Source organism: Plodia interpunctella, chromosome 10 (assembly GCF_027563975.2).
Source record: "Plodia interpunctella isolate USDA-ARS_2022_Savannah chromosome 10, ilPloInte3.2, whole genome shotgun sequence".
Lineage (NCBI taxonomy): Eukaryota > Metazoa > Arthropoda > Insecta > Lepidoptera > Pyralidae > Plodia > Plodia interpunctella.
Window position 1 is genome coordinate 2,438,971 of NC_071303.1, and position 23,255 is coordinate 2,462,225.

General features: G+C 35.1%; 2 protein-coding genes across 2 annotated transcripts; one reads left to right on the top strand and one right to left on the bottom strand.

Annotated features, from left to right (window-relative positions):
- Positions 1 to 9,829: 9,829 nt before the first annotated feature.
- Hpr1 lies at positions 9,830 to 15,562 on the bottom strand. Its single transcript, XM_053750791.2, has 10 exons — positions 15,386 to 15,562; positions 14,625 to 15,302; positions 14,137 to 14,393; positions 13,615 to 13,787; positions 13,086 to 13,212; positions 12,257 to 12,342; positions 11,770 to 11,942; positions 11,258 to 11,344; positions 10,557 to 10,637; positions 9,830 to 10,204 (listed from the first exon to the last, which is right to left on the bottom strand). Exons 1-10 carry the CDS (start codon positions 15,428 to 15,430, stop codon positions 9,887 to 9,889), a joined length of 2,025 nt encoding a protein of 674 aa, XP_053606766.1. The 5' UTR covers positions 15,431 to 15,562; the 3' UTR covers positions 9,830 to 9,886.
- An 806-nt stretch (positions 15,563 to 16,368) lies between these two features.
- On the top strand, positions 16,369 to 21,666 carry LOC128673156 (uncharacterized protein). The gene is made up of 3 exons (XM_053750804.1): positions 16,369 to 16,602; positions 17,769 to 17,961; positions 18,227 to 21,666. Exons 1-3 carry the CDS (start codon positions 16,583 to 16,585, stop codon positions 18,380 to 18,382), a joined length of 369 nt encoding a protein of 122 aa, XP_053606779.1. The 5' UTR covers positions 16,369 to 16,582; the 3' UTR covers positions 18,383 to 21,666.
- The last annotated feature ends 1,589 nt before the right edge of the window (positions 21,667 to 23,255 follow it).

Here is a 23,255-nt window from a genome sequence, read left to right on the forward strand (position 1 = left end):
CGTCTTCCGCGTTCGATACTTTGAAACGAAACAAACAAATGTTTCATATGACAGACTTAATAAAATTCACGTAATATCGAGCAAGAGGACGTCCTGATGATTTGAGGAGGATTTACATCCTGATTATAGCTTATTTTATTTAGTTTTCACGATTTACGAAAACTAAATAAAATAAGCTACAGGTGTTCCGCAGGGTGAAGTCCTAGGGCCTCTTTAAACCAAACCAAGTACTTAATTTTCTCTTTTATATTATATAATTTGAGAAACCAAAATAGATTATAAAGAGAGATCTGTGAACTAACTACAAGATGAATGAATCGTTGACAATAATAAACCAGTGATGCTACACTCGTTAGAGTATTTCGAGAGTGCACATGCGTTCATTCATAATATCGCACGAGTCACATTTGCAGTAATCTACGATACAGGATTTATTGTCAAGCCAGTGTATAGGCACAGTATACATACACATTGAGCCAGCGTTGCCAATACAACGTACATTGCTTAGCTCAATGTAAATAAAACTTTGACCACACTATGCAATGGATGCTGACTAGCCGCTATCTCTTTCACCCTCTAAAGTTCCCGTTTTCATTCTAGACTGTGATTCCCAAAGCCCGGGGTTTGGGAAAAATAATCCTTCAACGTTTGAAAATTCGGTTCCAAGCGTCAACCGTCTTTGGAAATGCTGTTGTTGTCTACCAGCTGTCAAGGCTTTGTATTCCTGAGCCGCCTCGTACGACCTCCATGGAAATATATATTCTGAGGCGGGAGTTTATTTTATTTGGCTGCAATCTGCAATGTTGGCCGAATATATAGAATGTTACCTAATGGCGAGTTCAGTCCGTCTAATGAGATTTTATATCATTATTTAAAATAACTAGTGCATCTTTATGGGACGCTGAGTGAGTCAAAATATTGTGAATTTTGTCTTATTTGTTATACAGTTATGTTATTAAACTGGGAACATTGCAGCCGTATTCATTTATATATTATTTTAATTTTCTTTGCTATCCTAGATCCGGGGTTGAAAGTAAATTGAATACATTAGGAGATGTGATAATGTAGGCATTAATGTGTGTGATAAACTTAAATTTTAATTGCATATGAATCAATTTGTCATTTTAATTTAAAACGCACTATAAGTAGTTGTAATAAAGCTGACTTTTAGAACGTGCTGAATAATATATTTACACTGAAACCAAATTCAGTTTACCATTCTTTATTTATTTTTTACTCTAATATGAATCACTAAGTAATAAAGTTATTATTATTAAAATAGGTGTTTTTTCAAACCAATGAATAGGACATTAGCCTAAATTCCTTCACATCGAATATATATTTCTACTCTTGTAGTAACAATATCTTTACATATTATAAAACAAAATCCTCTGCCGCGTCTGTCTGTTCGCGATAAACACGGACGAGACCCTAGGTTCCTTATATTTTATACGTTTTCAGAAAGATTAACGGAGATTCCATAGATTATGAAATCATTGTTTTTATCTTATTAATTTTTTTGTCTTAATTCTTGGTGTGACATTAATGAGCTATAACGTGTGGAAAGCGCGTGTTAGTTGCGGACAGTTGAATGATTCTCGTCCACGGGAGCGGATTAGTTGTGACAGTGTTGCCAATGCCATTTGTTCTCTTTGTTCTTGCGGTGATTTCAATGGGTTGACGAATATTTGGTATTTCTTATTATTATTGTATTTGCTTTTTAATAGAATGAAGACACGTGCCAGCGATGTAGAAAATTTGTCTGTTTTTTCATTATAATAAATTATTTGGAGCATAAAATGGTTGTACAATGACAACCATATTTATATATTTATAATAATATATATTTTTACTATTTGTATATTTATATATACTAGATGGTGTCCGGGGCTACGCTCCCAAAGAATATAGCCTATAGCATATATCATGGATAATGTACCTTTCTAATGGTAAAATAATTTTTTAGATCAGTTCTGTATAGTTTCGGAGATTACCCGCCTCAAACATACAAACTCACAAACGCTTACCTCTTTATAATAATAGTATAGAAGTATAGATTTTAAAAAATAGTAAGTCCAAGACAATTTACACAATGTTTTACAATAAAAAAAAGATTCTTCTCAGCTTGTATAATGATACCAAAATCAAAAAAATCAAAATCAAATCATTTATTCAGAAATTAGGCCTTCACAGGCACTTTTTCACGTCATAATCTAAATTAAATGATGTTTACCAAAGCTACAAACTACTAGCATTTCGGAACGACCACTGCTGAGAAGAAATGTCGAAAGAAACTTATTCAAACAGTGTTGGTCCCTATTATGCCAGAAGGGCTTACCATTTTTTAAATATAAACCATCATGACGCCGGTTTTCAGGGAGACCAGATGGTGTGGTAAAATGGATTTTTTAGACAATAAATTTTTCCACAGCAGAATTATAAGTTTGCGAGCCCAAAACCTAATTGTGTTGTGCTTATTTAATATGTCAACTTTTGTTTTTGTTGTATGCTTACCGATAGAACCTACCTAAACACAAGGTGGAGAAAACCAAACGTGTAGGCCATCATCACATTTCCGACACGTAATAAACGGAGTTGAAAAGGATGCAAATAGCTCAAGGAAGTGAACCGTTCCTTGTTTACTTTGGGAAGTTAAAATTATATTAGTGCAACTGCACTGTTAACCGATTTTGTTAATGGCGGGATTTAAACGCGCGAGTTTACCGGTGGAACAGCTATTTTGAGAAATAATGAGGAATTTGTACTCCATAAGCATATTTCTTAATCTCTCTAGAGGTGTGTTTTCTCGCTCTAGATCATGACAACACTGTAATCGTGGAATCGAATCCTTTTATGCTTATAGGCAACAACAGCAGTTGACGTCAGGGTGGCGGCCGGTCATAAAATCAGAGCAGAATTACGCGAACCATCCAACCGAGAATGTAATCAGGGACACGCAAACTTGAAAGAGATATTTCTTAATCTGCGCTCTCGCTGCACGTAAGTACCTAACAAATAAAATGATTGTAATCATATGGCATTTATGGTACATCTTCTTAGCGAGTTGACCCTGGCGTTTAAATTTGTCAAATTTAAATCATTTATTCAGAAATTAGACCTTCACAGGCGTTTTATCAAAATCTGATGCAAGGAAAGAGCTGGCATATCCTTCTTTAGAATGAAACAAAGTCCTGTGCCGTCTGTCTGTTCACAATCAACTCAAAAACTTTTGCACGAATTTTCATGCAGTTTTCACCGATAGGTAAGTAGGTACTTAGTATGTATGATTCTTGTGATTATGTTCTTACCCGAGCGAAGCCGGGATGGACCTCTAGTATTAGATATAAGGGAAGAGCTTGAATATGATGCAGATGGTTAAAGGCGGCAGTAAGAATTGGGGGAAAATCAATGTATGCATATGGACCCTTCTCTATCCAAATCTATTTTCGCTTCATTAGCTCTGTTGGGAAATAAAAAGAAGAATTGCGTATAGGGATGGGCATAAATATATCATGTCAATTAAGTCTCTAGAGGCGTGTCACCTGGGAAAAGCTGAGATGGTATGGCTATATTTAAATTTAACGTTTTACATTACACACGGAACGAACAAAATTAAATATCTGCTTAAATAAATGAGTAGGCCGTTTTTCGGGCAGAAAAGATAATTATTGCTGGTAATTTACACTATTATTATATAGAGGAAAGCGTTTGTGTGTCTATATGTTTGAGGCAGGTAATCTCCAAAACTATAGAACCGATTTATTAAATTATTTCACTAAAAAAAAAGAAAATTACCTAATATTGCTATAGGCTATATTTTACCTCAAAATTCCCACGGGAGCGAAGCCTCGGGCAACATCTGGTAATTGATAATATGGTGAATTTGTTTTGAAACAAGAAAGGGATCAAATAATCTCAAACTTTAATCGTAATACAGATGCACAAGAGCCGTTCGAAAATGTTTACAACCGGCTTCCACTTTACCAAAATACAAACGTTCTGAAAAATGAACTGCTGAAACGCGGTGTGCAAGCTTCTGACGGATATTTGTATATAGATTAGGAAAATAATGTATTACCAGCCAGTATGGCCTAGTTTGTAATACTTTATTGGCAACATTGTTATTTTTGAACGTGGCGAAATGTTTTTTTTTTGTTTTGTTTATTTGAAATTTAAGCGTCTGGCTGGCGGATATTTGCTACGTAACCTAGTATATCTGTCGTCATCTTTTACATATTTAGTTTTTCTTCAAATCGTTAACGACATGTTTTTAAATTATACTTAAGTACCTACCTACTTTGCAGCCTACAGTTGATAATGGCCTACCTTTCTCTTCATAGTCATATTCCTCATGGCTGAGGGTCGTAGTCATTACGTGGGACGAAACACACACAACAATTTTCTTGGCACTATTGTGTTTTGCCATTGCCTATTCCATTTCACACACAAGTTACCTACCTACATATATTCCAAAGATATTAAATATAGCACAAACATTGTGTCATTACGTCCGGCACCTACTTTTAATTTTCTAACGCAGTTTCGGTTCCTGTCAGAGTTTCTCAAAGTTTCCCGCCATTACATTTCACTTTTCATGATTGCCTATATGCATATTTTACTAAAATTACCAGGTTAGTAGGCTTGAAAAATATGATTTATTATATATATTTTATAACTTGCAAAAATTAAGAGGTTAGATCAATATGGTTATGTGAGCTGTTTATAAGCGATTAAAAAGATTTCGCACGTCACTCATATTGATATCATTTGAAATGTCGACGGAAGGCAAGACATATTTTAAGCAGCGAGATATTTCGCTCCACAGTAATAACGTTGTGGTAGGCCGCCCTTGCAGAAATTCGCTTGGCACTAAGCCACGTGGAATCAGGAATCATGGACCGTTTGGACCACCCTCTGTGCTGGAATTTGGAGTCGGATTTCCCGATATTCCCGCTGGTGATAATCCGGTAAGGATGTCAAATAACTAAATTAAAGTTGCGTTGTGAGTGTGAACAGGCGATAGCACATCCACCTAACCAACTTCTTTGTAAAATTTGTGATATAAATAAAATAAAAATAAAAAATAAAATAATTTTTATTTGGTAACAATATTTTACATAAAAGGCAGTTGCTAGAGCCCCCTTTTAAGCAAAAAAATTGCTTGTGCCAGGAGACTCCGCTCTTCTTAGCGCTAGGTTAACAATGTTACCGATTTATATACTAGGTAATAAAAACAAAACCAAGATATACCCAGATATTATGGCGGCATAGAGATCCATACACGATAACTTCACACATTTTTTGTACAGGAACAGGACCTATACCTATTCAACTATCTAGGTATATTCACTGTGAGCAGAAAAAAATATATCTATTATCTTAGCTTTTATGGTACACACGATATAGATAAAAGTACAAAAAAAATATTCTCACTGAAAACACGTGGCTTTTTGAATGTCACATTCAAATTCAAATCATTTATTCAGAAATTAGACCTTCACAGGCACTTTCTCTAGTAAATTTTTATATTTATAGTTATTTCTCATAAGCTACAAACTACTGTCCATTTTTGGATGTCATTTTACCACTTTATCCCGGAATTCGTCGTCGTTAGATGACGAAGTAAACTAGGTGATTCCGCTGATATTTACATAAAATCCCAGATAACTAAATTAAACGTTATAAATAACAGCAGATATACCTACCTAGATTGAGTTTATTTCCGTTTTACTTCTCAGCAGTCTGAAACACACAACAACTTTCAACTTTCAGCAGTAGTCGTTCCGTGATGTCAGTAGTTTGTAGCTTTTAAAGAAATTACTATATAATAAAATTTGACATAAAAAACGTTCTAAATAAATAATATGGTTCAGTTAGTTCAGTCTTCAGTCAGTTTCGTCTTGATTATACAATACAGTCTATAGGTATATGCGAGGATGCAGCATTCGCGCGTTTACGAAACGTGTCAACAACAAAGCTAGCCTCTGAAACAAGCACTAAATCTGCAACTATTGCCTAGATTTCCACTCGACCCGAATCTGTTTAACGATTTCCCGACATTTTCATGACGTTTTTTATTCATCTTTTGACACGAGACATCTTAAGATATCTGCCTGTTGTATTGCTTTCTCAAATTTCTACGACTTTCGATTTGTTTTGTTCAAAGTATTGAAGTAGAAAGTACTAGAAAAATCTGAACCTAGTTCAGATTTTTCTAGTACTAGTACTTTCTAGTACTAGTTTTATTATACTATCTAATATCATAAATACGAAAGTATGGTTGCTTGTTTAAGTATTCGTTTCCTCTTCATCTACTCAACCAATCTTCCTGATCTTGCATAATTAGATGTAGTTAAGAGTACGGAGACAGACATTGATATTCTAGTTCCTAACATCTGTCAATGCCGCGATATTAAAGTGATTCGAATTTACAATGAGTTTTCGAATAAATTTGAATGTATCCTTCCCTCATGTATGACGATTGTGTATATTTTTTCCCGGTAAATCCAGACAAAGACATATCCAAAGAGATGGGTATTAGGTAGGTATGGGTCGAAATGGTCGAATGCAAGGATTTACGATATGAGTCACCGGCGTTGTGGTTAGTGGAGTCGTGACTCATACCATGACTGGTATTTTCAAGTCTTACTCTAAAGTTGCTACGTGTCCTATGTAGTGTAGCTATTCACTATTACATTATATATTATATTACATTATTCATATAATTTATGGTTGGCGTTTTTTTACTAGATACGTGTACTTAGTAGCCCTGTATATCCTGATCCATAAAAGATCTACCTGCCTGCCACGCGATCCCATCAGTCTTTCGTCGCCGTCTTAACGCAACAGGCTTCAGTTCAGAGCAATGTGGCTTCGCTCGAAATCAGACAGACAACCTATATACCTACCTACTTATGTATCTGTTTCATACGCGCTGATTTACTGAGATGTGAGGTCATATCGTCGTAAAACTTTACTGTCTGGCATACCTAAGAAAAGTGCTGAAACGCACAGAATTAACCACTGCGAACCAACCAACCAAAACTTACTTCAAATTCCTCTAACTTCTTCATAAATCTTGTATTATATGAATTCACAAATCATTAAAATGGCGATACGTAGATACGTATACCATGGAAGTGGGATGGAATAAGCAGTGGAGACAGATGATTCGTCTGTCAAAAAAGTAGACTGATTTCGATAAATTTATAACATATGTAGATGATACATTTAGATAGGGATGAACATGATCAAGGTCAAATTTAAAAAAATAAGGACAGGTTTACTAGATATTTTTAAAATACAAGTGTTTTTACTTGGAATGTGAGGATTCTTTTGATACTTTATACCTACATATAAATGTTGCTCTGAATGATATATATACCCTGAATGGACCCAAAAGTACCTACCTACAAGTCATAGTTACAATTATTTTTACCTATGGTGCAAGTAGTACCTATATAACTAAGTAAGGGCAGATTGTGCTGGTAGATGTTTTCGTATTAATAATGGTTTGCCATTGCAGTCTCCATTTTAAAAACTAGCATCCTACTATTATGAATGTGAAAGTAAGTTTCTTTGTTACCTCTTCACGCTTTATGTACTTAACAATATTTTTGAAATTTTGCAGAGGACATGTAGGTGGCGATGCCGCTGGTTAACTGATAAATCATAAACTAGAATGAGGGTTTCCCTTCATCGGAAGCAAGTAGTGGTTTATTCGTCAAACTGTAGGTATAGTTTGATACATGAGTACACTAGACAAATTCGTATATAAACTCATGCACGACAAAGATTCGAACCTAAGACCACCGTTTGTACAAACTAGTAAAATAAAAGAAAGCTACTTAGGTGTAAATAAGTCATTAAATTAATCACAACGTTTCGAAGCGGTTTAGATAAAATAATAAATAATTAATTAATTCATTCATACATAAACTGATGACATACCTATACGATTTGTGACAATAACGTGAAAGTTCGGATTCGGAATTTATATACCTATCGCGAATACGCGATAAACGCGGGAGAAATCTACTAAGCTAACTAACCTATAATTCTAGTAGATTTTTAACAATAATAATAATAAATAAACTGTATACATACATAGTTGTACGTTGCAGACAAGATAACACGACAAGCAATGCGATACTATAGATATATAGCAATACTATAAAATAAAAACAAAGCAATACTTACATAAAAAGATCCAAAACACAAATCCACATTCAGTTACCCTCGCGCGCACCGCACATGCGTCCAATCCAACCCTGTTATATTTTTAATATAAAAATCTCGAGCGGATCGTATCATAAAAATATAAATATTTCACGCGCGCGCGCATGTAACACGGCTTCGTCTGCCCATTGACGCATTCATTTCAAACTAATTTCAGTGCAGCGAGCGCTATTCCGCGATTCTGTAAACACCGCAACGGCAACACGCCCACTTTTATCTGACACCCCTGGTCACGGCAACTTCTTCAATCCCGCCTACAAACACTCAAATAGCGGGAGGCGTGATAGCTCCATTTATACTGGACGAAACACCGTCTTACAAATTTATTTTTACATTCCAAAATCCTCTAACACCACCATATTAAGGTTGATTTTTGCGAGTTAAATAAATGTATTTATTTGTAAGTAATAAGTTCTGTTTTGGGCGCGCTGAGTCAGGGATGAGGAAATGCGTGCAGGTTATAATTTCGGCCCGGCCGACATTGTTGAATGATTTTATAAATCTTTTCAGTATCCAGCCGCACTAAACTTCAAAGGTTTTATAGTTCGGTGTAATTTGTTTCTAGCTCAACTGTCTCCACGAAAGAACCATTAAAAATTATACACAGTCGTTAACTATCTCAATGACTTGTATTTACAAATGGTTAGATGGAATAAAATTCGCGGTCGATCTGAAAAAGGTCAGTCATTACTGAAAATGTAATACAAATAGTTAAGATTATGTACTGAGGACGAAAGACCATTGTGTATCATAAAAATGAAATGTTCACAATAAGGCTGGATATCATCATCATTGCAGCCCTTTCTTCATCCGTCTTCGGACATAGGCCTCCTCCATAACTCCGGTCTCTGGCCTTCTACATCCAGTTATAACTGAGGTGCTTCCAGATATCGTCCACCTATCTCACTACTGGACGACCTCTTCCTCTGGTCCACAGAAATATGGCTGTATATAGAGTGGTCCTATTCTAAGGCGGAACACAGCCATGGGAACCTTATGTCAGACTAATATCACAGTTCCTATATGCCCATCGACTTTGATATGTCGGGAAATACGCTATCACCTTCGTGAGTTCCCGACACTCCTTACGAATTTCAAAATGATTTGATTGAACGTCGAATCGAGTGACTCCCCCGCACCTCTCCTATCCGATTTCCCCAAGTAGAGATGACAAGATGACCGTGTAAACCAAATATCACAGGGTTACTTGTATCTAACGCTAACGCATATAACCTTCTAAAGGCGCATAAGGTACATAGAGACTAACATCTTTTGTTCTACGACTTTTGTCTAAACGTAATAAATACAAATAAATACTTTTTTAATTTTAATGTCGTTTCTATAAAACGTTAGGCTCTATTTCGATTCCGCTACTAACTATACTGTCTCGTGTTGCTTGGCTATTACATAGAGTTAAGATGTGTAGAATCGCAAATCAGATTGTTTTTTTTATATAGAAAAAATACAACCACAAAAAGTCGTAAAATAAAAGTTGCTTGTTTTGATGTACCCAAGTAGTCTTTAGGTTTTGCGTTTGATACCAGTGACCCTATATAGGTCAACTGTGCCAACACTAAAGAGAAACAACGTATTACTTATTCGAACTTTTTATTACGATTCTTTTCTTACAACTACGTTTCAACATTTGTCATTTAGCGTTTTTTAATGCTTCGCATGCCTCGGTGAACTCTAACCCTTCCATGATATAGAGTAAGTTCTCCACAGAGGCGTCTTCATCATCGTCGAACCACAATTGCAGCATATTTTTCGCCCTTGCCGGATCTGTTGCGTTTTCACTATCAAAGTACTGTATTTCATCAGGTTTGTATCCAAGTTTTACAGCTAATTTCTTCCAGTCCGCAAGTTTGGTGGACACCGCTTCGAGTTGGGTGGGTGTTATCATGGTGACTCGGGATCGGGTGGATTTGTCGTAGTCCTCTTCGCCTCCGTGGGTGGAATCTGGGACCTGGTTAGGAAATTTATGAAGTCAGAATCTTGGCGTCCGATTGGTTTTTTTTTTAACGCGTCAATATCTTTATGGATGATTTTTTCAGAATGTAAAAAATACTGACGCTTCAGTTGCAATGTATCGCAATCGCAATATTTGACCTGCCATTCAAAAATGTATCAAAAAATCAATAAAGTTATTCTAAATTCCTTTTACAAATACCTATCGATATTCGTCTATCTATCTATCGATATTATCAATCGAGAACTATCTAGAAAATCGATAGTATCGATAGCCCAAAACGAAGTAATACTATCTCATTTTACACTATCCATAGTATAGACAATCGAGAGAGAAAACATTATAATACCTGTTCAATATCAGCCGTATCTCCCTCCTTTATCAAATCAGCTTCAATTTGCTCCTCTGTGATTTCTTCTTCGGCTGCCTCCTGTTGCAACAATCAATTATCGACTTTAATAGTGAAAGCTGCATTTATTAGTATTCTCTCTAAATCTCTTGCAACGTCTCATACTACTAGACAGCAGGTTTGGGCAGATCACGGGCTAAATCTAGTAAAGTATGGCTTTTATAATAATTTATAACTATCGCGGTATCCCGGCTCCTGACAGTTTCATCGTCTGTGCCAAATTTCAAAATCTGTTCAGTAGTTTTTATAAGTTATTCATTACCACAGACCATTTAACCTTAAAGACTAGATATTAGAAAGAGCTAGATATATTTTGTTCCTTTATTACGGTTTCTAAAACAACACGGTTTGGATAATTAACAAATTAAATTATAATAAAAAAATAATGACAATTATTGGTGAAAAGTTATTCCATCTTTTGTTAGACTGGACATTGAGCTACACTTTCCACACCATTTCGCAGCACATTCCGGCATTGTTTTGATATTGTTTTTATTTCCAAGCAAACTGGCACAGCCTTCGCTTCGATGCTCGCCGGCGGGCGGTATAACCAAAAAAAAGGGGGCGTGGCCCGATCTTATGTAGTGTCACGACATAAATACAAATCGCTTTATAATATTAGTATGGCAGTATGGATTTACCTGTTTATCAGCCTTATCGTTGCCGGCGTCGCCGTTGGTGTTGGCCGCCGCTGCGTTGGCCGCCACCTCGCGGGCTACGCGTTCCACCTGACAACATCATCAGCAGTTTTAATGTGTCCACGGTTAATGTTTAAAAATTACCTGATCATTTTAAATATAAATTTCCAGACCATTGCTGTGAAACTTTCAGCATGTTTCTTGCGAATATCCGAAATTATTCCATATCCGCCCGTAGACGTCGTAAGAGTCGACTAAGGGACATCAGCCGCCTAGGCTATGGCAGCTGATAGGAAAAAATAATATTCCCGTGGAGGGTCGAAGTCAGGCCGGTTGCATAATCACATATTTTTGGTCACCCATCCATCGTCGATACAATTCCGAAAGTGATTTTCAGGAGGCTCAGCGCGTGAACCACAGCGCCATCGAGCTCTACACACAAGCATTCAAGATTTTATGTAAAGAATCATCTTAACAAAGAAATCAAATAGCATGTACCTATAGCAAATATTTACCATATCGTCGAGATAATCCGGCAGCCTTCCAATAGGGTTGTTGGTGTGGACGAAGAAGTGCGGCGAGCGTCGCGCCAGCAGCCGCAGCGCGCGCCAGCCCCAGCCCCCGCACGCCGTGCGCCTGCCCGAGCCCGCGCCCGCGCCGGGCTCCGCCCCCGTCACCATGTACGACTCTGCAACGGGGATTTGGTGAAAAGCGTACGTGAGATCGAGTAACGCAAAATCGATCGAGTCCGGTCAAAATTGGCGGAAGCAAGAAGAATATGGAGATTGGGATTAAAACACTGCGATGCTGCCTGCTCTCCCCAGACTATGTCCCAATGTTCTGCGTACTGAAGAAGCCTATTAATCAACATTTTTATGACAACAATTTAATGTTGTTGTAATTAATGATTTTGAGACAAAACAAAAGTAGATAGGTGAAAATACATGGAGTTAAATAGGTTTCTGAAAATGGTGATATGTCTGCATCAATAAGTACACTTACCTAATGATGGCATAAAATCTCTTTCCTTTGTGCGACATGCAGTCAAGTTGTCTGGGCACAAATTCCATAATTTTGTTAGCTCGTTACTGAAACAAAATCATCAAAACATTAATATCCTAATCAGATGTTTACAATGGGAAGTAGTTAATTATGTTAATAAGTGGGATGTGCAAAACATTTACTTTGCAATAAAATTATTCTCAAATTTAGTACTGCACTTTTAAATTTATTACTTTCGTTTAAAGTGTATCGGATAATTTAGATATTCATTTTCTGTAACATTTAATGCGTATATGTAACTATCTATTATTAGCCTAAGTAAAGAATCTGTTACATTAATTTCTACCTCAGTTCTCGTCCGAGCTACCTCAAAGTTGTCAGCTGAAAATCAGCTGTAACTCTTCTGGGTAACATATAGCTGAACTTGTAGCCTTTTTGTTACTTTATGGCACAATGTAATTGTTAGTTTTATGTATTTTTAGTGATCATTATTTTTCTTTGTCTGTAATTTTGTGAAACAGAGAACAAATAAAGTTTTTATCTATCTATCAAATAAAAACAACAGTAGCGTCCAACTTTCCAACAACAAAACCAAGTTATTTACATAACTAATGAGATCTGTTTGCTTGCACACTGAGCAAGCACATAAGTTTATGTTACAGGATTTAAGATGCAATTATGGCAATAGTTATTTAATGTGATGATAGTTGTAAGATGTTAAATAAATATGCGTATTTTTATTTCGGATTTGAAAATAATGTTAGCGGCCCTTTTACGGAAAATAGCGGTATAGATATACTGTATGTTTAGATTAACATAGACCACTTACTTGCCCATGTAGTGTTTGTTTTGGCCCTCATACTCCTTGATGATGTCACCGACCGGCCGCCGCCGCTTGCTCGGGCGCCTGATGTCGTCCGAGTCCGACTGCACTGGCGGCTTCGGCTTTTGGAATTCTGATCAACCAGATCATGTTTTGACGGTCAATAGTTTCAATAGGTTTTTCAAACTCAACAGTTGAATAATGTGGACAAAGTCATAAAAAAGATTAAAACATACTATAAGCTAAAGTATATTTTGTCTCTTTCTTCAATGGCAAATATTATAAAGTTCGATAGTGACAAAACATATTTTAGCTTATAGTATGTTTTAACTTTTAACAAATAACGGGGTTAATTTTTTGCGGTATTATCCTATAGACTGCCATACAACTAAACAACTTTTATAAATTACTAGCTTAGCCACAGAGCTTTGCTCCTTCATGCAGAAGATTTGTGTATATATTCTATTATGTTTTTATCCTAGTGAAGTCTGGACGTGCCACTGGTTTATAAGTAGGGAAGTAGGAAGTATGATACCTGGACAACCATCATTCTTCCAGTTATTCCAATGCTCCTCCCTCTTCAATATATGCTTGACGCACTCTGCAAACTTCTTGCCATTCGGTGGAGTCTCACCAAGCAGTTTGTAGACAAGACTAGTTGTCTCTTTCACCCATTCTGCTTGGTCTTGTTTAAGTTCCTGAGATTCCCTAAAAAAAGGTGTTGAAAACTTAATGATATTTGAAGCACTAGAATAGCAACATAAATCATTATGGTTGGCAAAATTCACTCATTTAATTCTTCGTAAAATTATCCTATTACATGATGGGATAAGTAGACTATAGTCAACAAATTCATACAAATAAATTAGTTAAGTCAACAAAAACATTAGATTTCCAGGTACAAAATGACAGTAGACATATTATTTTTAAAAATAATTAGAATGCACTTGAATAGACAACAATCATATTGGTGACTGTACTTGGGTACATTTGCAATTTTACAGTTGGATTTTAGTCCAAAAGTACTAAGTGAAAACGAAGTAATAGGCTAACATACATTTTAAACTTAACAGTTGATGACAAATACTGAAACAGAATCAAAAACTGTATCAATACACATCTCCGGAAGTTTGAATCTGAGAGCTGAAGCTCTAGAAGCTTCTGATTGGTGAGGAACTTTGCAAAGTAATGCTGCTCTTTGGTTTCTTGCATCTCCACATCAGTCATTGGCTTAAGTCTGTTCATTTTAGACGTCTGTAGTTCAACAGCTTCCAGTTTGTATGAGGAAAATGCTGATAGCACACTGCCGGAATGCTGAAAAGTGAATAATAGTGATGAGCAAGGCACATAATAATAAACTTAACACTCTCGATTGATGATAATAACTTTTAATAAACCCATCACCCATTGACCGATAGACTGAACAGACTTTTGTGTCATTGTCAATGTGTTAAAATAGCCAAATTTTGTAATTGAATCAACATTGAACTATGACAAAATTCTGATTACATGTAAAAAATAGGTAATAAAAATAAGGACACTTACTGCAACAAATGTCTTCCACTGAATCTTGTTATAACATGTATTTGGATTCCTAAAGAAATCTTGGAGGCTCCAAAATCTGCAGTACAGGTTATAGTCAATACTCAGCTTGCTTTTCTCATCTTCCACCACCATATCTTCATCCAGCGAATCTTTTAGTGTACTAGAACTGTCTCCACCGAATTCTGTTATGTTCTCAAGGTTAAACTCTGATACAATATTAAGACCTGACCGTTCAGAGAATGGAAAGAATTTCGCAAGAAACAAAAGTATCCTGCCACAAAATACTGTGTTTTGAGACCTCGATAAACGCCGCAAAAGATCATTGCACATCCGGAGTAAATTGTTTTTGCATGCAATAAAAAATAAATCCTCTTTCCAGATGTTCACACCATTTTCTACATATGTGAACATTTTTTCGCATTTGTTTAATGTAAGGGCATCAAATATATCGCCTAAAAGTACAACTGGCATGGTAGGAGTTACCATGTGTCGTCTACATGATTCTATGCAGAAACAGACGTAAGACTCAAGGGTATCAGGTTCCTCAATCAACAAGTCCAGAAGCTTGTCTCTGAAAGCTTGGTCCATTGCCGCTTTCCTGTCAGTCTCATTTGTATTTTTTGAAAAGGAATCCAGCAAATCAATATTGTTGGTTGCAAATGCTTTAGATAAAACGTCCTGCAACATAATACAAAATTTTGTAAATACCTACTCTGTAAATGACCCGGTTAGTAAATTTGTTGGTTAGAATTAAATAGTACCTTGTATTTTGCTCGGAGTTCCTCAAATCCATTTCTTTCAGTCATATTTGAGCTTTATACTAATATACAAATAAGTTACGCACAAGATTTTTAATTAGACCCCAGCGATACAAAAACAAATAGTTTGACTTGACAAATTTGAGTATTTATTTGACAAACAAAACAGAGACAAGATAAATTTTGTCTGTCTATGATTGACTATAGCAGAGCCAATGTAGCAAAGCAGACTTCTTTAGGTCAATGAGACTTCCGGCTATTGACCGGATGAATAGATTCACGTCCGATAGTTTGTGTTTAGTGATTGAAGTTTATATCAGTTTGTGACCACTGTTGACCAAATAATGCAGCACTAACCTAAAATAGTGTTATTATTTTCATGATAATCCACTAAATCCTTCCTTTTTCCTTTAAACTCGCACCACGATTGTGTAGAAGGTATTTTTGGTCGTAAATCTGCAACAATATTGAAAGTTGGTGCTTTTTGCCTCCATTGGCAATGTTTATGTACTTTAGCTGTACAAGTAGCGCCATCTGCGCTGAGCTTTGCGTAATATTCCATATTATTCCGAAAAAAGTACAATATTTAAAAGTACAATATGTGTAATGAAATCCGATGATGCGCTATCGAATACCATTTACCTCGTTTAGCCCATTGAGATTATATTTTGTAATTTGGAAAGGATTACAGCTTACACAGAATAATCTTAAAAAAAAATTAAGATTTATGTAATCTACAATAGACGAGATTAATTTTGAAGATTACTATTTTCACATGCGATCCAGCACGGAGCTCTTTTTAAATCTATGGTAATTAGATTACTTTCTCGATTGAAAGTAATCATAATTTCTCGATGATGAAGAATTCATCGGTCATCGCCCGATTTTACCATTTGACGCAAAAGCAAATGAAATTGTCAGTTTTGATTGGATTAACTTTGCAAGCATTATTCAAATCAACCAATCTCACGTGTGCATCACTGGCAGCTGTTGACTATTGACGTTTGTTAAAATTTGACGTTTTATCTGTGTCGTGTTGTGTGGCGTCCTGTCTATTTATCTTTAGAATATTATTATTTACTGATTTTTACTTGATTCCTTTGTGTAGAGATGTATTGAAGCTAAAGATTAGATTATATAAGTTTTAATCAAAAAATAGTAGTACTATTTGAAAATCTACTATACTTTCTAGTTCGTATCATGGACAGAAACAATATGAGGTATGTATTGTACTAGATTTCCTTTCGCTCATCTACGATACCATTAGGTACTTTCGCGCTTTCACGTCAGCAATTTTATAACAGCGCGTTCACGCGTTGTAAACAGTGCATACTTTGAGTGATTGATTTAATTTGTCAACATTGTCAATCATTTCACGTTTATATATTTTTATTATCTACCAACAATATTGCAACTGATTGATATGTGTATGTGATAACCCAATATTGTTATTGTTCCTGAGTAATTATCGCTTGCGGAAAATAAACAAAACAATCAGTACTATTAGCTACTAGTCTTCTACATAATATTTGTTGACAAGCAGGTAAGTGTGGCCAATTCTATTTTTTTTTAGTCTAATTTAAATTCAATTTGTTGTATCATAAATCTGGGAATATAAATAAAAACATTGGAGCAGAAATATGTTCATATTTTCTGTTTAGTAGTGGACCTTCTGAAACACTTGTAGTTTGTAGTTTTGGGTAATATTTAAGAAGAGAATATATGACATGAAAAAGAAATGAAGATCTAATTTTCTGAATAAATGACTATAGTTATATTTAACAACATTACCTATTTATTGACTGTCAAGATTCCGTCATAATAGAAGTCTTTGCATAATTCCAATATTTTTTATCATTTTTTGTGGAGCTTCAGTCAAGTAATGAACCAGCCTGAGGAAAATATTCAGTTATATATTTGCCCCATCATGCCTCTTCATAGTGTGTACATAGTCCCTGGACTTGTGACAATGGTTTGGTTAATATAGTGTTTATTTTAGTAAATAGCACTGGTTTCTTATTGCAATTAGCTAATTATGATATTATTTGTCTATTTGCCAGTTTAAATAGGCAATTACATTACCTGACTTTGTTTTAGATAGTGTTTAAAAATGTCCATATCCTATCCTTACTAATATTATAAAAGCAAAAGTAAGTTTGTTACATCTTCACACTTGCTAATGTACTATGTACTGTTTTAAAATGTACCCTAAGTCTTTCTCCATACTTCAAACTAAATGTGTAAAAAATTTCAAGAAAATCAACGAACAACCTTCTTGCTGCTTTTTCCTGGAGAAATAAATGTACCTGTGGGAAATTCACGCGGGCGACGTCGCGGGCAAATTAGTGTTGTAATAAAAATTAAAAGTATCAATATAAAATTCCAGATCAAGTTACATAAACAGTGGACCTCGATCCCTTCCACACATGGGGGGCAGTAAACGCCATAACAGTAACGGACACAACGGAGCGAGGCTGAGTCCGCCCGTGCAGAGCCCCCCTGCGCCTCCACAGAACAACAACAACACTAACAGCCAACTTGATGATCTCATCAACTATATCTATGAATCCTGGAATAAGGTCATTACTATTCTAAACATTACCAATTTTTTATGATATGCTGCCTATCTGACTTTACCTGTCATTAGAAATCAGATCTAATTAAAATTTAAGTAAGTCCACACTGTATGTGTTTATTTTGTGTTAGTACAATATAGGTTAAACAAATAAAACCTTTTAGTGCTGCCTGATAAAGATTAAATATATATGCATCAGTTGTAGAAGCCTGTCTATTATTAAAAAATAAACAAGTTTATTAACACTTAGTTACTATATTATTTTTCAGGTGACCAGAGAAATAGAACGAGGCAGTGAAGACGCAAAATACTACCAAGAAGTGATGGCTCCACGTCAGCTCGCAAACTTTAGACCGTTCAACCTCGAGGAGCTATGGGGGCGCCGCTTTATGCAGACTATAAACAGAAACAAGCATCGGTCTTAGTTCCCAAGGGAGACCACACCTCATTGCAATGTAATTTTTATCTACAGACGACTGTCAAGATACGGCACTGATGTGGTGTATGTTTGTGACTTCCATGGCTCCATTATTCAGTTGGTAAGACGGAGCTACGATTTTGTTTGAACTATGTTGAGAGTTTGAGTTTATAAACATGGACATTGTGTCAATTAATAAAATAGTATTCAAGAGCAAGGGTTATACAAAGTAGAATACACTGGCCGTAGTGTGAGCTATTGTATGCAAGTACATGCACTTTGTCGCAAATCTGCGTTGAGTTAAAGCCCGGTCCACAGTGTATGTTGCCATACACAATCAACAAAAACATGACAACATTTAACTAATTTTGTTTCACTACACAGGAGTCATATCATCCGTCATTTTGTTTGCCAGATAAACTCTAGTGTTGCACACAGTGTGTGTAAAGAAACATCTAAGTTTTGTGATGTGTTTTTGTTGATTGATTTAAAAAAACTTTCACTAGAGACCGGGACATAGCATTAACAAGATAGTGCTCTGTAAGGCCTCTGATGACATCATTCAGTTGTTGTGATATGTAAAAGCAATAACAAATATTTTCAAATTTTTGCATTACTCTTGTGTCACTCAATAGATTTTACACATGTTGCTATTTAAAATTATGAAATAATGCAATAATATTATAATACCTAGATGGAATATTTAAAAGTGTTGAATTAGATTAAAAATCACATTGCAATGAGGAGTTGACGGTTTGAAAACCAGTTGATGTTGACATATGGTAAATCTTCTACATTAGTTTCCCTTCATTATGTGAATTCCCAGCATTTAGATCCTATGAGATCAACCTTACTAACTTTAATTATAACATCCTACTTCTTATTATGAATAACTTTTGAAACTTATTATAATATCCCACTTCTTAACTATATGAATTATATTAACGGGGCTTAGCACGAAGCTTTTTTATTTAATGTTGCTAACGCACATTGTAAATAGTCCAGTCTGGCTGCGTCGTTGTAACGTCAGCAACATAAAATAAAAAAGGTTCATCTTCGCTAAGTCCCGTTAATATAATTTATGTAGTTATGTGTTCATAGCGCGAAAGTTAAAAAAAACACTATCCCACTACATATTCTGAGTTAGAGATTATTTCTATAGCAGTTAGGCTAACAACCTATCGCTATGTTATCTCAATTCCACAAAACCTGGCCTTCGAGTATCGCAACTCTTGGCTCTGCCTACAATACGATGAAAGACGTGATACGGTATATACTTTTTATTAACCGTCTATTTCGTGTGCGATACTTTAGGTTTTAAAGAGAGACGCTATTCAACTACTGTTGCAAAACAATTGAGAACTTTACCATACCAGATGAAATGAAGCTAGTTGTCATATTGTGAGTGTTTTACTCTTTTCTAATATTTTTTTATTAGCCTCCATAGGACGGACCAACTTTCACTTGCCTTGGAGTCCTCTAGAACTTTCTATGGGATGTGATAGGTCTTTCCAAAGAATAATGATTGATTAGAATACTGTAAAAGAAGATTGATTGAGGATATGTAATTTATATGAAGGCAGCGATTGCCAAAGACCTTATCAAATGTATGGTTATATTTATTTACCTTTCATATGTATCGCTTGTGTTGTGAGGAGATTGGCGTAGACTCGCTTGGCCTGCGATAGTGGCGGTTAAGCAACTTTCGGAATGGTCGGTCATGGGATGGGTGAACAAAAATGGATTGTCTCTAGCTCTCTTTTGAAGTAAAATCGTTAACTGTATCGATCACGAAATGTATGGTCTTCTATTCTCTGTAATTCTACTTTTATTTTCTCGATCAATGCATTTCGTAGGACATTACGCAATCAGTATTGTTTAAAATTAAAAAGTATAGGAATAGATTTACATAATAAATTTCACTATTATAAATAAGATGTTTGTTATACACATTGTTTAGTGTTCAAAAGAAACTAACATATGTTATCTATATTGTGATATAAATTATTTAACTAACTGCAAGCGTTGAAAGCAATAAACAAAAAATATAAATAGAATAGCATAAAGTTGGGAAACAATTTGATAGTTTTCTTGAGACGTAGGCGATCACTATATGTATTGTAAATAAGTTAGTGTGATTTATTTTTTATTTATGAGGTAAGTGCATTTTTATCTCCCATTAGAATCAGCTAGACATTACGTTTTAATCATGACTAGGCTTTTAGATTGAAGAATTGAATAGATGCCTTAGGTCTGATAATATATATTGTATCGTTTTAATAGGCCTACAAGTTTTCGATTCAAATGAATTCTTTATGTTTGAATGTGGTTACATTGTTTGTATGTTATCACTGCTTATGTATAGTATGTACAGTCTACCACAATAGCCTAACCTAGGCACGCAAAATCTCTAACCTTACTAGCGGCCCGTCCCGGCATCGTTCGGGTAAAACCATAATAAATTATGTACCTAAACCTTCCTCTTAAAATATTCCTATCTATTTAAAAAACCCGCATCAAAATCCGTTGCGTAGTTTTAAAGATCTAAGCATACACAGGGACAGACAGACAAGAGGGAAGCAACTTTGTTTTATTTATACTGTTTGTATCATAGTGTTAGGTCACGTATTAATTACATTTTTAGCAATGACGCCCCGAAGCCCAGGTTTAAAAAATAAAATTGAAATAATGAATATGATTTTACGACGTGCCCTTTGTGGGCATGTTGTTGCTCTTACGACATCCACGGATGGGTCTGGGATGGTCCTATTTTAGGTAACAAGAAACCACATATTTTAGCATAAAGCACAAAGCATATTTGCTAAACTGTTAATTATGACATCTGTGGTATAAAACAATATCGACATACTTAATTGTACTTAACTGACACATGAACCTACTTCTAAATTGGTGAGAGACAATTGGAAGTTAAGATTATGAACTCTATGATCTCATAAATTGTTACATTCCTTTAAGAGACATTTAATTCATACGTGTGACATAAACGTGTGTCAAAGTAGTTTTTTTTTATATCAACGATTATAACATTTATTTTAATACACTAAATAAATAAGATTTTAAAATTAATATTAATTAAGTCTAGGCTTACTTTAACGATACAATAATAAACAACAGGCTAGTTATTTTTATGAATTTCAATTAAATTACTACCTACATTCCATACATTTATCAGTACTTAGATTTTTGAAATTATTGTAAAATAAATAAATAGAAATTAAGTGACGCAGCGCTGCCTGATTATGGATTTGAATAAAACATTTTTACGAGAAATTTTGTTTCACTTAATAGTCTAATTCCCGGGCTTTTTATTTTTTAATTTCATGCTCCATCGTTCGCCAAAACGATGATTTTGCCAACGTCAAGGTTAAGATTGACACGGAATATAATATGTTATAATGATATATGAAACACGGATCAGTGTGTAACCTGAAATATAAAAGTATATAAATATATTATACATACATACGGATAAAGTAAACAAAAATTATAAGTAGATATTATTATTTTGTTTAAATTTGCCAATATAATTATAAATGGGGAGAAAACTAATGTTACATAACATAAGGGGGGGGGGGCTTTTTATTAATGCGCTCCGTTATTTTATATTGGTTTTCACATTGACGTACGTCGACTACGCGCCGATGGAGCGTAGCGCGAAATAGTGCAACGTGCAACTTATAATAAAATTACATTTACGTAAATATATGAATGTTTTTTTTTTTATCTAAAGAGTTTTACATCTAAATGCTCATACAATACTTGTTCTAAATGCATTTTTTTTTATTTTCTGTTTAAATTCTTGGCAATTAAAAATAGACGATATCTATTGGTAGGTGGTCAAAAACTTTGATACCGTTAATAATGTAGAGCAGAAAACTAAAGCAGAAAACTACATTGTACATAAAGTAGAGCAGAAAACTTATATTTGTGGAGCGGTGCGGTGTGCGTCTAAAAACAAGGGGAATCCCCTTGTTGTGGCGAGCGGCGACTTAAGCAAGTCTGCAACTCATTAGACGCGCTAACTCCGCAAAGCCCCGCGGCTTGCTTGGGCCACTTTATTTGACATACGACCGTGAGCGATATGAATTCTGATGTGGTGGCGTTATGAAGTTTGGTGTAAGCTAGAATGCTGCTTATTAGTTTAATTTCCATGTGAAGTAAGAAATTGATCTTCTGTGCTAGTGTTTGAAACTATATCAAATATTGTTAAAATATTACAACTATGGGCACTAATTTGGTCTTAATATTGTAATTAATATAATCTATATTTTAACTCCTGTACATTACTGTCTATAGCCTGCCATTCAATTCAAATAAAAATAGCTGATACGCGAGCGAAAAACTGCATTAGTATATATTTATTGTATTTAGCAATAACATATACTAGATAGTAAAAAATTAAAAGGGTAGAAGCTACAGTCTGTATTCCTAATATTCCCACTGATTTATTCACCCATAAGTACCTATTCTTCGGGTCTAGAGTTTAAACAGAGTTTAAATTAAACAATTCACGAGATGAATAGAACCGCGGCTAACCGCTCGACTGAATTTCCTCATTCTTTTATTTGAACAGAAAAACGCATATATCATCACTTTACAGCATTTAAATATGTAGATTCTTTTACCGTATAATTTTATGTATGTACCTATATACATTTATTTAGTTCACGTCAGTCGTTTAGTAAAAACTAAGTTTAATATCGCCTCCAAAGCGAAAGCGGAGAAAAAGCGGCGTAACAAAGTCCACTGGACGGCAAGTTTTATGCGTTATACTCACTTTAAATTCCGTTGGTACACTACTTGACTAAACTGCATCAATGGCTTAGACGTCTATTATCATAGAATCATAGATTGTCAGC

What these genes read in the sequence shown, in the direction of transcription:
- Hpr1 (XM_053750791.2), bottom strand. Translation starts at nt 15,430, where the DNA reads ATGACTGAAAGAAATGGATTTGAGGAACTCCGAGCAAAATACAAG. An exon ending in AACAAACACTACATGGGCAA is followed by an intron (nt 12,343 to 13,085) that starts GTAAGTGGTCTA and finishes ATTTTGTTTCAG; the next exon opens with TAACGAGCTAACAAAATTAT. An exon ending in CGGATTATCTCGACGATATG is followed by an intron (nt 11,345 to 11,769) that starts GTAAATATTTGC and finishes TGATGTTGTCAG; the next exon opens with GTGGAACGCGTAGCCCGCGA.
- LOC128673156 (XM_053750804.1), top strand. Translation starts at nt 16,583, where the DNA reads ATGGACAGAAACAATATGAG. An exon ending in ATGGACAGAAACAATATGAG is followed by an intron (nt 16,603 to 17,768) that starts GTATGTATTGTA and finishes ATAAAATTCCAG; the next exon opens with ATCAAGTTACATAAACAGTG. An exon ending in TCTATGAATCCTGGAATAAG is followed by an intron (nt 17,962 to 18,226) that starts GTCATTACTATT and finishes ATTATTTTTCAG; the next exon opens with GTGACCAGAGAAATAGAACG.